General features: G+C 41.6%; 1 protein-coding gene across 1 annotated transcript in view; it reads left to right on the top strand.

Moving 5' to 3' along the window:
* Unc5d (unc-5 netrin receptor D) overlaps nt 1-17,940 on the top strand; it is a 553,430-nt gene that overhangs the window by 442,976 nt on the left and 92,514 nt on the right. The window contains 3 exon segments of the mRNA XM_052751943.1: nt 1,020-1,200; nt 2,028-2,195; nt 3,818-3,982. Of these exon segments, the coding sequence (XP_052607903.1) occupies nt 1,020-1,200; nt 2,028-2,195; nt 3,818-3,982 (514 nt within the window).

Genomic DNA, 17,940 nt, shown 5'->3' with positions numbered 1-17,940 from the left:
AGTAAGTATTGTGTACCTCCATAGGGGAAGAATAGGGAAATGGGAATATAATACTTCCACCATCATGCTTGATGACCTAGAGGTACTAAGCATGGTGCACCTCCACTGGGGAAGAATAAAGAATGGCAAATAGAATGTTTCCAACATCAATGGCGAATAGAATGTTTCCAACATCATACTTGATGACCTAGAATGTTTCCAACATCATACTTGATGACCTAGAATGTTTCCAACATCATACTTGATGACCTAGTAACTAAGTGTGGTGTACCTCCATTGGGGAAGAATAAGTAATGGGGAACATCCACCTGTCTTCCTCATGTGTCCCAGGAAATAAAAGCTGGGTAACAGCAGGACACAAGTGGAATTAATGTTCCTTCCAAAACCCAGATGGGTTCTAGTTAACCTTTGGAGAAGCTACCCAGAAGGATAGATCTCCAACTCTGGGGAATTTTGAGAGTTAAATGTTTAATCCTATGATTTCTCAAACTGCATTTGTTCAGCTTGGCTATGTCATCAGGCTTCTGTTAAAACTTAAGTGAAAACACATTGACTTGAAACTTTGCCCAATAAAGTTTTCCCTTGGCACAAAGTATGAGCCCAACATGTGTGTTGATTTTTCTAAGTTATATTGCCCAACTATGAAATAGCATCACATCGTTGTTGTCGTTGTCATCATCATCATCATCATCATCATCATCATCATCATCATCACTGGGTTTCTAACAAAAGGAAATAACCTGATTGTCATCATTACTGCTCTGCTACAATTGTATAAAATGGGTCAAAGTCATTAGACTATTTGAGGTTTTTTTTCCTATTGTCAATAACTTGAGTGTCTATTTCCCAAATAGAACCAGATTTACTCATTAAGCAGACAAGAATACAAAGCAGAGGGGTGACCACCCCTCTGTGTGTTATATCCATTTCTCTCCTAGCGTATCAGAATTGCACACCTTCTTCTCCTGGAAGAGAGTTTATTCTTGTGATAACTTCTGAACATCCTTTTCTGCCTGTAGGTGGAATGGCTGAAAAATGAGGAACCCATTGACTCTGCACAGGATGAGAACATTGACACCAGGGCTGACCATAACCTCATCATCAGGCAGGCTCGGCTCTCAGACTCAGGGAATTACACCTGTATGGCAGCCAACATCGTGGCCAAGAGGAGGAGCCTGTCAGCAACTGTGGTGGTCTACGGTAAGACCAGCCCAAAGGCCAGGAAGGGATAGGGAGGGCTAAAAGCAGAGATGTAGTGAGCCATGTACTGTATTAAAATTTCCAGTCCAAGAGCTAAGAGGGCCCTGGATCATTCACCAGAGTGCTGTCCTGCCTCACTCCTTTGCCAGGTGAGAAAATATCCCTAACACTGTTAATGTGTTTGCTGGTCCATTCGGTCTTGGACTGTTGTGAGACAGCCAGTGGTATTTTCAGTCTCTCTCTTAAAAATAATAAAATGGTGGTTTATTTCATTTCCATGGTGTTTATATTTGGAAAGCATTCATAGTGGGCAACTTTAGCTCCCCACCCTTCCCCAACCCAGATCCCCCCTCCCCTACACCCATATCTTCACAGACATTCTGGCAGTCAGTTCCTCTCCTACCAGATGAAATGCACCAAAAACAAATATTGTTGTTTGCTGATGATCTCAGGCATTGTATTAAAGCATTTCCTAGCTATTTAAGTACAGGCATTTCTTTCCACAATAGAGGAGCCCTGGGAATTATTTTTGAAGCACTTAAAAGTAATAGAAATTCAAATGCTGATATTTTCTTCTTATACTCTGGATGGTCAAGTGCCTTAGAAATCTGCTGATGAGTTCTTCCTAGTTTTAATAGTTCTCCGCAAAGCCAGCTCTCTAGGTTCCTCTTACAGAAGGGTAGAAGAAATAAGTGGGACTCTGCACCATCTCTTCTTCCCCCAGATACCTGACTCACAGCACCTGGCGCAGTGGCTTGCACATAGTAGGCAATCAGTACAAACCTCTCTCCTTTTTTTTTTCTCCCCTCCCCATTTTTGTCTCTCAGTGAATGGAGGCTGGTCTTCCTGGACAGAGTGGTCAGCCTGCAATGTTCGCTGTGGTAGAGGATGGCAGAAACGTTCCCGGACCTGCACCAACCCCGCTCCTCTCAATGGTGGGGCCTTTTGTGAGGGAATGTCAGTGCAGAAAATAACGTGCACTGCTCTCTGTCCTGGTGAGATATACACAGATTCCCTTCTCCTTCTAATCTGCCAATGCTATTAAGCTGCTGTGGAGCAAGCAATGTGCCCTTTCTTCCAAAGTCACCCTGGTCCAAGGGCCTAGACGATTGCCTCTGTCCGAGGTGCTGATACTGAATTCATTGTCATGGCCAGCATATGGGTGAAACTCCTCTATGCAAGGCTTGTGGTAGCAGCGTTTGGACTAAGCCACCAGCTTCTCCCTCTGATTTTCCCACGTGATGGCATGCATTTGAATACAGTAACCAGGGATTGGGTGAGCTGCCTTCAAGCACAAAAAAGCAACCACCCAGAACTTGACCTTTTATCAGTTTCAGCTTGGTAGTTATTTACAATACAATTGGCAGAGATTGTCCACTGCATGGGTGTGTACTTACACCTGGCTGGCACTTGCCTTTCTTTCAAAATAGTGCAAGATCTCATTTATGGAATGTGTCTCCTATCAGTTGTTTTGTTGTCTCTTCCTGGCTGTAACCCAGCTAATAGAACGAGAACTACGTGAGGTGGAAGGTGGCTTTCTTTATGGAAAGCATGTCCTCTCACAGAGAACATAACTGCCCCGAGTTTCACATGCACCACACAAGTTTAATTCCAAAGATCTGGGACCAGAGCCTCATGTCTTTAAATTTTCCATTTGAGTTTCTCAAGAAGCTAAGGTGAGACTCTGACCAACAGCATGTGTTCAGAGTTTAATTTGTCCTTGTATTTCATAAACATTTATTGAGTGCTTACTATGTGCCAGGTACTGTGCAGGACACTTTCATACATGCCATGCCATTTATCTCTCCATTGTGACTGTATTGTCCCCAGATGACAGAAATGGAAAATTGAAGCCTCGGGACTTACTCGCTCTGCTGACAAGTTTACAAAGCCAAGACTAGGACTCAGACATTTTTGGGCCACATTCAGTACTTTTTAAATTTTTCCCTAATTTTTACTAATTGGTTTAGATTAAAACTTGCAAGATCTTAACCTACATAAGCATGGTGAAAACTATTCCTAGGAGGTAATGGGGCAATTGCCTCAAACATCTGTCCTAGTCTCTTGGGCTGATATTTAATGGAATTAAGTTCAGTCTGCTCATTTCGATGTACAGCAGCAGTCTATGACCCAAGAAATTCTATTTCTGTAGGTTCTGCCATCTTGGGGTTTCACTGACCTGTTTTCCTTTAACACTATCAGTTCATGTGGGTTTAACTTTTATTGTTTAGGGGATTTGGGGAGTTAAAGTCAGTCTACTCTATTTACCACTCTAAACTGTAAGCCCATACTACATCTATGGACATCCCATGGTACTACACATGGCTATCTGTCCAGCAGTCATGCTCTTGGGTTTGAAAGACTGGGGGAAAAATGGATAATGCCATTATTATCCAACTCAAAGATGCCGATGCCAGTCACTCAACTGTTTGCCTAAATTTAATCATGGGTCTTATCCTGATATAGCTTTAATAAGAAAAGAAACAGGAGAGTAAGATGCTCTCTCTGTTCTTTCAGTTTGGTTTTATTGGGTTGGTGGTCTGTTTAAAGTGTGGGGCAAGTTTCCCAATAGTTGCTGATTTCTGCTAACAATGCCCTCTGATATTTTCCTTTGAAGTGGATGGCAGCTGGGAAGTGTGGAGTGAATGGTCAGTCTGCAGCCCAGAGTGTGAACATCTTCGTATCCGTGAGTGCACAGCTCCACCCCCAAGAAATGGGGGCAAGTTCTGTGAAGGTCTCAGCCAGGAATCTGAAAACTGCACAGATGGTCTCTGCATTCTAGGTAACACTGTCTGTTTGATGTCTTCGGTATTTGTGGGTGATGTGCATCTATCCATATGGTTCCAGAAGATTGTCCCAATCATTAGCTGGGTTTAGTAAAACAGCAGAAAGCAAATCACCAGAAATGAAAATGAATATGTATAAAGGGCTGAAAATTGCATGGGTACATTTTTGGTACAGGTAGAGTGATGCTAGGATCTTGTACATACTTCACAAATTCTCTATTACTGGACTACATCATTAGGCAAGATGGAGTGATTTCAAATACTTTATTACAGCCTACTAAGGTAATATTTTCAAAGAAAGAATTTTTAAAATCTGAAACTTTTAGAAGCAACCACTTTTAAGTTAAGTGAAACCCTGATACTGGGTGCTGTGAATTTGTATCTCTGAAGAACTTTACAAAACTTTAAAACTCTTACTACATCTTTGGAGTCCAAGGCTTTCTGGCAAGGAAAACACATTGCACCTATATCTGGCCAATGGTGAAGGGAGGGTGAATGACCCGTGATGGTCAAGGTTTTTGTCTCACATTGGTCTGGAAGAGCAGTGAGAGAGATGTTCATCTCTAAACTCCCAGGCCTTTGTTTCATGTCTGATACCACACTGTTACTACCTCCAAGTGTCTCTCTGCGTAGGTGTGGAAGGCATGGAAGGATCTTGTCCAGTCAAGGAGAAGCCACTTTTAATATGGTGCTTTCTTTCATTCACATTGTGGCTCTGGACAATTCACTTCACTTCTTTCACTATAAGCACCAAAACTTATATCCACTTTCAGTTATTAGCAGAGGCCATATATTGACAGGCTACATCTGAATCTTTCATGGAAGAGACTATATACTCAAGTAATTCCTACTCACATGAACTAAGCTACAGTGATATTCTGTAGTTCCTTAAAAATGAGACTGGGGCCATCCATATTCTCTAGAACTAGATTGCTTACTTGAAGTTTCCTTGTGTGATATTCAGCAAAGAAATGACACAATTTAGTAGGTTGCAATCACTTTATGTATGCTACTGTTCATTAGGAAAAATGACACTGTGAAGGAAATACTTCTTTTGGATCCATTTCTTTGCATTCATGTGACTGGTGCTCTTGAAGGCAAACATGTGATAAGTGTTGCATTTTCAAAATAAATCTGCATGGATCATGCATTGTTTAAAATGGCTAATGCATTAAAATTAACACATTGATATCTACATTGCCTTTATTCGGTAATACAATTATTTAGTACCTGGACATGTCAGACCCAATGCAAGGGGTGATGATCACAGATGATGTAGCTAGAAATTTCAATGTTGAAACTTCTGTGCTCTCCATTAAGTGCACACCAGCCATCTACTTCTGCATACACTCAGTAGTAAGATGGTTAGGGAGGCCGGGCGGTGGTGGCGCACGCCTTTAATCCCAGCACTCGGGAGGCAGAGGCAGGCGGATCTCTGTGAGTTCGAGGCCAGCCTGGTCTCCAAAGCGAGTACCAGGAAAGGCGCAAAGCTACACAGAGAAACCCTGTCTCGAAAAACCAAAAAAAAAAAAAAAAAAAAGATGGTTAGGGAAATGTGTTTCTGACAACCTTTGAATAGCATCAAACTTTTCTGAATCATGTCTTAGTGGTGTGAATGCTTTTTCACATTGTGGACTTGCTTTTAAAGTAATACAGTTAGGATTATGGATGTAATATGCCTTCGAAAAGATGATGGCTCTATAGCTATTTGGCTTCTGGATGAATTTTGGATAGCTTTACTAATAAATTTTCCTGTAAATCATATGATTAGACTTGAATATATGACTTTAGGCTTAGTTATCTATGATGTAATCTGAGAGTTATGCATGAAAGACATAGTGCTTAGCTCTTAATGTAAGAAAGCAAGGTTATCTTATGTGTAAATATTACTTGAATTTGTGTCATGTTGCAATATGAGAATTTCCTTCATACTCATTTTTTCCCTATGTGCCAAACATGACCCTATGGCACCTTCTTTTGGAAGTTTGACAATGACATTGTTCAGCTCTTGGTTGACCTTCAATGATTTGATTTTACTTAGCTTTTAACGACATATCTGAATCTCCCCTGTTATCCTGAGGGCTCTGTTTCTCCTCCAGATGGAGCTGCCAGCTCTGAATGATCACTTTAATATTTGGGTATGATTGTTGCTTGGTCACTTGTGGCTGAATCACAGAACCTTAAAGTGATGCTCTCATAGATGGTCACACCTAAATGCTCTCAACAAGAGAGTAAATGCCCCAAAGACTGATGGGAATGAGACTGGACAGTTTTTGCCAAGTAGAGGTGAATCCATGGATTCAAACTGCAAAGTAAACTGAATATCAAATCCCTTTGTGGTTGAAAATTGCCACTTTAGGGAAGAAAGATCATTATGGGCATGATTGGCAAGAAAGGATGATTTGTGTGGCATGCTTTCTGAGCTTAAACAGAACCTTGTGTCTGTCTGACCATCATCTACTCAACACGTCTTCTGTGTTTTGAGAATCACAGCCAGGACTAAGTAACCCGTATGTGCTTCGTGGACAGGAACAGAAAGATTAGATGGCGGCTGTTTAGATGGATCCCATGGGATGGGAGCCACCTTCTCTGTGGCTTTTTATTCTGGTAAAAAGAAAAGGGTGGGCTTTGGCTTGAGAAGATTAAATGGATCTTCTTCAGAAGAAGGGATTAGCCCCTAGATGTGTGGTGTGACTGAAGCCAGAGAAATGCCACTGGGGACTTAAAGAGAGAAGACATCTTCGAGGCAGTGCTACCTGCAAACTAATCTGTTCCTCTTGTGAAGACAGAGCATAGGCCAGCTCAATATGGACAGCTTCGAAAAGGACAATCGGGTTAAATGGTGGTTTGTTTTCATTTCTGATAGGCACATTGATAAGAAAAGTTTAAATGGATACTTTGGAAGCCACATCAAAGATAATGACATCTGTACAATGGTGGTTCAAATCAACATTCCCAAGCCCCAGCTAATAACATAACCACTGTGTTTATTGAGCTATCCACTTAAACAACCTGTGGAAATGCCTGAAAAGGTGAAGCTGTAATCGCATGAAAATAATGGTTGCTTTGTTAAGAATTTTCTCTGGCCTCATTGTTATCTATTACAGTAATTACTAGCCCTTCCCTTTATTTCTTAGGGCACTGAATTACAGACATTTTATTCTGGAAGAGCTCAGAGCATCTGGAGTAACTATATATTTTTTTAAACCTCCCTTTTTTTGGCCAGTGGTTTATATAGAACCTTTATTTTACATATAAGATGATAACAGACGGGTATCACTTTACCAACACCAAACTCATCTATTTCTTTCTGTGGGCAAAGATTCAGGAATAATAGTGGAATTACAGTTGTCATTAGCTGAACTTAAATTTCAGAATGGGGTACACTGCATAACTGCTTAGTTCCAGCGTCAAGTCTACATAGCAAAGACATGAAAATGACATCACCAAGATAGTATCCTAACACAATTTATTCTTAGATGGCCATCAAGCAGCCTACTATTTCAAATTTTTCCCAAGCAGTTTAAAAAATGGAAAGAAATAGTCCCATTCTATGTGTAGTACAAAGGGACTATGTCTCAGTAGTGAAATCCTTGTCTAGCATGCAGGCATGAAGCCTTGGATGCCATCTCCTACACTGCAAACAACTGAAAATCCAGCAATAACTCCCATTAATAGTGCTGTTCCTTTTGAAGAGGGACTTGGTAGTTTGCCTTCCTGCATAACAAACAATGGATTAGTTGACAGTTGCCTTTGTGTATACTGCACAGTAAGCATGGATGTAATGTTACAGACACACAGGAGTCACAAGGATGAAGATGTGGGCACATGGGCTGTCATGGGGCAGATTAGTAACAACATTGCCCATATAACCCAGGAAATACTGTCCCATTGTGGCACAACCCCCATTCAGAAGATTAGTATACAGCAAGCTTTCAGGAGACAGTGGATCAGCTCCAGGCTCAAGTTTCCATTGGGTTTAATTTAAAAGAAAGCTCATCAGAAACAGAGCAATCCTCCTGTGTCATAATGGAAGTATTCCTTTAAATCCTACAAAACTGAAACTTGCTTATTTTCTAAACTTTCACTTGTGTGCCATGTCCTGGGTAGAACTGAACATAAAGAGGATAGATAGATAGATAGATAAGCCATATTCAATGAATGACCATGGGACTTCTCCCTTTGTTATCTGCCCACTAGATACCTTTTGATTTTGCCTTTTTCATGAATAAAAAGATGATGGTTTGTTTTAGAAAGTAACCCCCTTTCCAAATAAAGATTGGCCTTCATCCACTAGACCATAGTTGATGTGTGCCTTGAAAAGTCTCTCCCCTTCTCATCAGGTAGCTCTGAAACAATTAGAATGCCTTTTGTCACCAGGGCATTTTCCATTGGTCGCCTCTCTTTCTTTATTTCCCTATGGATCCATGCCACCTGTAACATATCCTGACAGAGTAGCTCAGCTGAAATGTTTTTCCTGGCCTATCTTTCTCTCCTTCATCTACTTTCACCTAGTCCTACCCACTCCTACCAAGGATGCTGTGATAGCTTTTTCCACTCTGCTTACAAACTGGTCAAGGGATTAGGTAGGGTATGCAATGCAGTACTTTAGCAAGAATGTATGGAAGCTCATTTGGCTTAAGCTCATCTTAAATTTCTTCCTATCACAAGAAGAATCAAAGCAAAACCTGAAATATAAAGAGAATGAACTCTGAAATTAATTTGGGGCAGCTGGGGAGTAAGATGACTGTTTCTACAAACCAGGTTACTTACAGGAAATCGAAAAAAAAAGGAAATATAGCATTATCTAAAAAAAAAAAAAAACACTAAACAAACAAGAACAGGTCTGCGACAATGCATAATGAGGAAATACAATCCTGACAAAGATTTAAAATGTTTGTCATAGGATCCAGGAGTTGATTGGATATAAATCCACTGGAAGGATAAAAGGAAACTTTTGCATGTAAGCATCCCCAACAGGTACGGCCATTGCAGTGACTCTGAGCTCGAGATTGTGGGAAAGTGTGAAGGACCAGCATTCTGAGGTGAGGCAGCAAGGAAAGAACCAGCTGAAGGCATCCAGAGGCAGAGCTAAAGAGCCTTCCAAGTCCTCTGGGATGATGAGTTGAAAGTGGTCATTCTCTTTCCAAATGACTAGAGATGGGCGTGAATTTAGGATTGGGATCAATGAAAGAATGGATCTTCCCCACAACTTAAACATCCATCCCAAGGCTAAGGGCCCAGTTGAGAATCCAGGCACTTTGGCTAGATTGCTTGAGCTCTAATGATGATTGACTTCCATAAACAGAGCTACTCGGAGCTAACTTCTTAGTTTTCCTAAGCCTAAATGTGCTAATCTATGAACAGAAATTACTATATTATTAGCTGTCTTTTTGAGAAGAGGCAACCCCTGGAAGGCACATGCTGCCCATATTAAGAATTTATATTAATAATAAAACAACTGCACCCTGTGTACATGATTTCCAATAAAGAGATTCCTGTGGCAAGAAAATATAGATGTATATATAATATTTCCATGTTCTTCAAAAATATCGATAATGTAGCATTTTAAAGATTTCATTTAAATATTTCCTAATGTATCTCGTTAGTGTGTTTCTAATAAAATGAGATGACTTGTCATTAAAGTGTGTGAGAGGACACACTTAAACTGTTTCCGAGTCATAATTTGGGGGATACTGTCAGTTCAGAAAAGCAGTGTTGAGGAGAACCTGTATTGTTTGTGAGGACTCTTCAAGTGCGCCCTTCCTCGGCACTTACGGCAAGGACTAAATGAGTGTCTCTCAATTCTCTTACCTTAACTTGGCCTAAGGCTGTAGTCCCTTGTAGGAGACCAGTTGACTCTAAAGGCCACAACCAGCTCTATCATTTTATGATGTTGGCGGTCACTAAGCATACTTAAGGGGAAGGCTCCGGAGAGAGAAGAAGGCATGCCACCAGCCTGGCTGATCCATAGGTAAGAATGATAGTCTCCACCACACCAGGAGAGAGACGCCCTGGTTTGCAGACTCATCGGAGGCACCTGTTTTCTAATGCCCTGACAGCAAAGAAAGCGTATAAAGCAATCCCAAATTCATCATTATAAACTCAAAACTCCTTCTTTGTGGGGAGAGGCGTCAAATCGAGCAGCATGCCCTTGGAAGGGTTCTGCAGTGCTCATGTTGTCCTGGTCCCCAGACATTCCAGAGCATCTCTGATTCCATATCACAAAACCTATAGATTATCATCCATGATTTATTTGTTCATTTGTGTATTTTTTGTTTTTGTTTTGTTTTGTCTTATGGCTAATAGGAATGACTTTCAGTAACTGCTTCAGTAGTTAACCATGGTCCTTCTCTATTAGGGAAGTTTCCAGCATCCATAGACTTATCATATAAAGGATCAGTTCTATTAATTACAAATTCTCAGTTTTCGGTGTAATTAGTTCAAGATTCATCTGCACAAAACTCTGGGTTAAGAAATATTCATCTGGCCTAAAGAAAGATTTAATAACTGAGCTCATAGACTTGTTGGGCTATAAAAGAAATGGCAAGAACCCAATCATGGAGGTGATTTAAAACTGAGCAATCTACTCTGGTACAAAATTCAGTGGCCTCCAGGGTGTGCTGAACAAAGCAAATTAATCGAGATAGAGGACATCTTGTGTCTTGGTTCCACCTTCTCTCCTTAAATTACATATTAAATACATGTGTGTCTTTAAGAGAACAGAGAACAGGGAGCCATGAATTGAAGATGCCACTGTCGCAACTAGTTTCCTTCACTCTGGACTCTCGCTTTCCCAGAGTGATGATATCATCACAACCAAAAAGATATGCCCATAGTCTCAGGTGTTCAGTGCACAGCAATGTTAGTGTTAGATGGAATGGAAAATTACCAACATCACTTAGAAAAATACAATAGATAGTAAATATCCCTGAGCTAGGAGTCAAGATTCCATGGTATGAGTTCAGATGTTTTCTTAACCAGCTGTGACCATGGGCAAAATTGTGATATTGTACCCTGTAAAACAAGCACACAGTGATGCCTAAGTTCCATCAAAGCTCTGAGAGTTGAAATCATCATAATTTTAGATCTTTGATACTGATCTCACATAAGTGGGTGCATATACAAACACATATGTAATAGGGGAATGAGTAAGATACCATTGAAAATTCAGGATTTAGGACTTTAGTGTTATTTTCAGAAGTTTATCTAATTCTATCACACAAAGTTAACCATTTGAGAGGCCATTACGTGGAATATGGGACAACTTTTAACTAAAAAATATATTGCCCTATCTCAATGAAAGAGAACACCAGACTCACTTGGCACCCAATTGTGTAATTCAATTTTCTTCCCACCTCCCTATACATTCATCATTAGAAAACTACCATGTCCCAAGAACACATAAAATGTGGAAAATGTGTGGACCTGGCCTTTTTACTGCTTGTGATGTAACTGAAATGCAAGGCTTAGCACTAAGTCAGTCCACAAATGTTTACAGAGCATTTGTTCTATTCAGTTCCTGTTCTTGGTGATGAACTAGGGGGAAGGGCAGCTTGACCTCTAACAGGAAACAAATATGTGGCCAACAGGAGGGCTGGAATAGCTTCAAAAGCAAGATGGACTGGTCTTGATGGAACAGGCCTGTAATCCCACACCTAGGGAGATCAAGGAAGAAAAGATGGCTCAGAAAAATCACAAAAGGGGAAGGGAGCGAGGGAAGGAGGGAGGATGTTTGGAACATGGATCTTCAGATTGTGCTTTCTCTTAAAGAAGTTCTTCGTGAGCCAGGCTCCACCGCCCACACAGAGCTAGCACCAGTTATCTTCTGAGTAGTTGATAAGTCATTATAGCCGTTCACCACCATCCACTCCATTCCAGACTTCCCCTGTCCAACAACTAATGGATAACCTTTAAAAAAGTAGGCAACTACCATAAGGCTGCATTTAGGCTGGAGAGTCCCAGATAGGATTTCTTTTATCCAACTTTACTGAGATGAAGTCGACAATTAAAAGTTGTTTATGTTTACATTATACAGCCTGTTTGCTACATGAATACTTGTGAAATGACATCACTAATTACATAGCATATTTAACACCTCTCAGAAAGACCCGCCCTCTGAGCAAATTTCTAGTGCACAGGATATTATTTACTATAATCACAAAGCTGGAAATTTCTTTCAGAACTTCCTGATCTGCAATGAAACTTTACATTTATCAAATATCCACTCTAGCCTTTGCCTCACCTCTATGGCTGGCAGCAACACTTTACTCTCCAGTTGAGTTTGGCACTTTTAGAGTCCACATGGAAATGAGGCCATGCAGTATTTGTCTTCCTGTGTCTGGCTTATTTCACTTAGCATGGTGTCCCACAAGTCTTTATATGCCACTGTGAATGACGGAAACTCTTCTGCAAAGTTTGAACAATATTATATTGGATATACTACATGTATGTATACATATATCACATCCCACCAGCTGTCCACTACGTTTTCTGTATCCATTTAATAGTTGACATTTAAATTGTTTCTCTCTTTGTTATTGTAAACATCTCTGAAATAAACATGTGAATACAGTTAATTGTCTTTTAAATGTGCTAATTTTGCTAGGATGTTGAAAAGTACTTAAAAATCTGGATAGCACATCTGTCTTAAGTGATCATTTGCTCTGGACATCTTGTTCCATTTTGGTGATTTGGTTGATTGGTCTTTTGTGGTGCTAATGATAGAATGCAAGGCGTTTTATATGCTATCCCAGTCCTCCCCCCTTAGATTATATCAGCCTGTTTGTGCTTTTGAATGTGTGTAGACATTTGTTGCAGAAAAATGTAAGTGTATCATGACAAAGCATCCCTGGCCCAGACAGGAGAGTTCAGCATGCATCTTCCCTGAAAAGAGAGGTGGAAACCTGCATTTTGCCACTTTGAAACCAGTTTTGAACGGAGAGGTTTTTAGAGACTCTGAAAAGGCTTTGTAGCAGCCCCAGAACATGAATGAGTACCATCACAGAAACAAACCAAGGCACAGATTCACTGGGAATGGGAGAGCATTGTGGAAGCTAGTATGTTTCCACATGAATGAGGTCATGGACCACCTGGCTTTCTGTTCCTGGCTTTGCTCTGTGAACACAGTGATCTTCAAGTCCATCTATTGCTTCAAGTGACAACATTTCACCCTTTTAATGGCCAAATAGTATTTGATTGTGTGTGTATACCACAAAATAGTTACCACAAGCTTAGGGGTCTATATACACCATGGTATAGCTAGAGAGGGAGAAAAGAGCCGGATATTAAAATGGCGATTGCCAGCAAACAAAATGTGCTGTTTCAAAACACCAGGTAGGTTTGTTTGTTTTTTTTTTTTTTGTTTTGTTTTTTTGTTTTTTGTTTTTTTTTTTGTTTTTTTTTTTTTGGCACTTGTCCCTAGAATTGAATTCCAATAATCAACCAGATTTCTCTGGGAAGTCAGTGACTGTCTAGGGGGCATCAGCTGGAAGGTCCTAGGTAGTTTTTGTTCTCATGCACAGATGGTATTTCAAAGGGACGGTAGGTCTCATGACATGACATGGGCTAGGAAACTGTCTGGAGTTGCGAAGAGAGAGGGAGGCTTTGACCCGACTTGTGATAGAGTATGTGGCCTTCCCTGTGTCCCCTCTGACTTACCAAGAAAGCATAAGGAGGGACGCATGCATGCGTGCATTCATGTATGCACGCATGCATGTGCACACACACATACATACATACACCTACAGGATGAATAAGAAAAGCTCTGCCTTCTACTCTTCTATTCTGCATTTTGCTCATTGGACAGGCTTAGCATGCACACAAAGATTGGTAGCTGTATTTCTGTGTGTTTGAACACCCAGGAGGCCAGAATCCCAACCTGTCAAGTCTGCTTGACACTCAGGCACCCAGGGGTGGTCAATGTAAATCAGGCCTCCCATTTGTCTAATTATTTCTCTTCAGCGCTAACACAGACTAACACAGGCCATCAGGAAGGCCCTGGGACTTCCTGTAGCCTTGGGTGGTATTCAGAGGGCATAAAATTGGCTGATAATTATTGCCAGCTATGGGGAAAGAGGTAATGAATGAATAAATAAAACACACTAATAATCAATAACCTACACCTCTTTTCCCCCCTATCTTCAAATAATAGAGTGACTTTTAATCAGCCTTTTTCAGTGATTTATTCTGTTTTGCATTTGTGTGTCTGTGGTATGCACTATATGTGGATGTATTTGTATTATAATGTATATTAGTGTGTGTGTGTGTGTGTGTGCGTGTGTGTGTGTGTGTGTGTGTGTGTGTGTGTGTGTGTGTGTGTGTGTGTGTAGGTCCAATATTAAATGAAGTATCATCCTGGATCACTGTCCATTTTAATTTATTGAGGCAGAGTCTCTCACTTGAACCTGAAGTTCATCCATTTGGCTAATCTATCTATTCTGCTGGCTCTAGGGATCCCCGCCTACATTCTGGGATTGCAGCTGCCACCATGCCCACCCAGCATACATGTGGTGATGGGGATGCACACTTAGATTTTCACACTTGCTTGGGGTGATTCCCCCACTGACTCAGCTCTTTCTGTATTATTCTTGCTATGAATCTACAGTTGCAATGGCACATAGACTGCATAGACTCATCACCTTCTAGCATGGCACATTCTAGGGACCTGGAAATAACAGGGATCACAGGAGTTTAAAATGTATAAAATCAAAACATATAAAATGATTAGTTTCTTTTTTTTTTTTAACTTACTCTGTGTTTTATTGACTATAAGGTAAAACAAACTGTCCAGAGAGGGGAGTGATGTGTGCTAATGAAGTCATCACCAGAGATGGTGTGGTCTGCATCTCTGAGGCAGGAGGCTTTCCTGGGAGATTGGAGTGTGAAGGGTTGTCCCAAAGAGAAGCAATGCCATGAACCAAAGCTTCAAATGGGGCTGGGAGTTAATAGATTTATCCCACAGTTACGTGAGTTTTCTTGAGGATCTCTAGGAATGAATTCATACTTGTTGTGGTGGGACCATGAAAGCAGACCAGTTGGCTATGGTCTGAGCAGCAGAGGATCGGGGTTAAATATTGTTTGCTGAGGCTAGAAGCTGTTGTAACAAATAAGGAAACAGCCAGAGCATGGGCAAAAAAAGACAGATTATTCCACATTTGTGTCAACCGAACAATGTGAGTTTGAAAAATGGGTAAAGAAAATGACAATAAAAGAGTTGGTGTGCATATTTTAGAGACAGAAAAGGTTTCAAAGAATGAAATCTACAGAGAAGGAAATGAAAATGGTCTTTGGAAATAAAAATAATGGAAAGAAGGTCAAATGTTGACTATGGTGACATGCTTGGATTGCAGTCTGGGGAAAGAGCTACTGTCCTGCATATTGTCTACCTTAGTGGTCCTATGAGTCTCAGAAGCCATGCAGACCCTGGGGACAAGTGTATTTATTCAGTGTTTGAAACTGAGGGGCACAGGTGTCATAGAATCATGGGCCACGGCCTCTGAGGAATTGTGAGGTCAGAGATGGAGTCTCTCTGTCCAAGGGTGCTGCCCCCTCAGGCCTGCTTTCTCAGCTCCCCAGCATGTGAGTTCCATGAGGCTAGCCACATTTGGGTCCCAGTAGGGGCTACCTTCCAGTGGGTGGCTTTATAAACAGCTTTCCAGAACAATGGATTCCATGGAAATGTTTTGGGAACTTAGATGGAAGAAAAGAGACAAAGGCTAAAGTAAGGTGGAAGAGAATGAATTATTACCAAAGGTAAACATGAAGTGCTCCCTCCCCCTCCCCTCTACCCTCCCATCTCCCATCCCTCCCTCCCTCCCCCTTCCCATCTCCCATCCCTCCCTCCCCTCCTCCTCCCATCTCCCATCCCTCCCTCCCCTCCCCTTCCATCTCCCATCCTTTCCTCCCTCCCTCCCTCCCCTACACCCTTCCTATTTCCCATCCCTCCCTCCCTCCCCTCTACCCTTCCATCTCTTATCCTTCCCTCCCTCTCCTCCTTCTTTCATCTCCCATCACTCCCTCCCCTACTATTCCCATCTCCCATCCTTTCCTCCCTCCCTCCCTCCTTCCTTGCCTCTCCCCCATCTTTCCATCTCCCACCCCGCCTCCCCGCCTGCCTCCCCTCCACCTTTCCATCTCCCATCCCTCCCTCCCTTTCTCTCATGCAGATACACACCTTTACACACTCATATACTGGTGTGCGGGGGTGTGGGAGTCACAAAGCCTTATTTACATTACAGTAAATAATAATAATGACAAAGGCAGAAAGCAGAACAATGAGCTATGAATTTCCTACATGAAAATGATAACTGGCAATTTCCTATATTTTCATGCTACCACATATGTAAGCATGCATATGTATATTTAATATCATATACCTAAAAATCAGAGAAAATCCTAAACATGGATATCTGGCTTAACATGAACAGGGTTTCTTCTGTTTGGTGAATTTTTTTTCTCCCTTTGTGCCTGTCTAGGCTGCCTAGTACGTAAACAGCAAAGATGATTTTCTAAGACCCAACATGTTAAGACACCGTTAAAAATTCCTGTGATGCATTCACTTGTAAATAAGGCAGAGCTACCATTACTGACCATCTATTTCCTTCCACCTTTCTGCCCTCCCAGGGCTTAAGGCAGACCTTGAGAAGTGGCTTTGATTTCCCAAAACCACTGTGTAGCTGCTACTGCCTCCAAATTGCACTATTTCAATGCTTGTCAAATAGAAAAGCGCCTTTCCTAGGCCCGTCTCTCTGCTGCCACCTCACAGCCCCTTAGGGAAGCAGAGACTAACTGGAGTTGACCACACACAGCCCCTGATTTCTTGCCAGGAAGTAGTAGTAATCACAAAAAACACAAACCCCAATTAATCAGGACCTCTTGGAGTGGGGCCCAGGCATGGGTGTTTATTTTAAAAGCTCCCCAGGTGATTCTAATGCGCAGCCAACATTAAGAACCATGGCCCTAATGGATTAATTTACTAGGGGGCCATTTGAATGCGGCCTTTAGAGAGGGGGAAATTAAAGTGGAGAGGATTTGGTTGACCAAGGCCAAGTTGTTTCGTGGCCTTGAGCTTTGTGAGAGGATGATTATGCAAACAGAATAAAACAACAGTGTGGAGTGGGCCAAGGCTTCAGAGTTGGAGAGGTCGCTCGATGGCCTTCTCTAGCGCCTGCAGAGGGCCTATGTCAAATTCAATGTCTTACTGGGGAGAATCCCGTGCTGTGCCAGCTTCCTCTCAAGACATTCTTATTTCACAAAATACAGCAGAATCCAATTTTGATGCTAATGCCAGGGGACTAATGTCTTTGGGCTCCAGAGCTTTCCAGCCTTTTCTACCGGATGGCCATTGAGACAGAAGACACACTGGCCAGTAGAACAGTGGCCCTTTGGGGCATTTTACACTGCGGCAGGAAATCATTATGAATGGCTTCTGTTCCCGTGTCATTGGCTGCCCTTCTGAAGGCTAACGCTGGTGGATGGAGACAAAGGGTCCCTAGAGTATTTCTGGATCCCATTCTTCTTCTGCACACAAAGAAACTACGCTGTGACTTAGTTTGGCCTCACTATGCAGAGACACTAGTTTAACTGCCATTCAAGTACCATACCCCCAAATCAGTGCAGTTCCTGATCTGGCATTGTGACCTGCCTCCCAGCAGGATCACAAATAAACATCATGTTAATGGGCTCAGAACCATCATCATAGGTTGAAATTACTTTCTTGACCAACATTTATTGCAGTTAAGTCAAACCTATGTCTACCCTGTGCTTCATGGCCCTGTATGTACCCTGCTTAATCCTGAATACCAAACTTTGAGGGTGTTGCCATGCCTGGTTCTCTCTAAGAACACTGAAGTCACACAGACAAGGTATACAACCCCTAAAATCAAGTTCAGTTCAGACCCCAAGTCTGCATGTTATTTGCACAGTGCCACATTAAAAAATACCTGGACATCAG

Source organism: Peromyscus californicus, unplaced genomic scaffold (genome assembly GCF_007827085.1).
Source record: "Peromyscus californicus insignis strain IS unplaced genomic scaffold, ASM782708v3 Scaffold_23__1_contigs__length_62951481, whole genome shotgun sequence".
NCBI lineage: Eukaryota > Metazoa > Chordata > Mammalia > Rodentia > Cricetidae > Peromyscus > Peromyscus californicus.
Note: the sequence above shows the minus strand (reverse complement) of the source record. Positions and strands in the feature narration are given on the sequence as shown.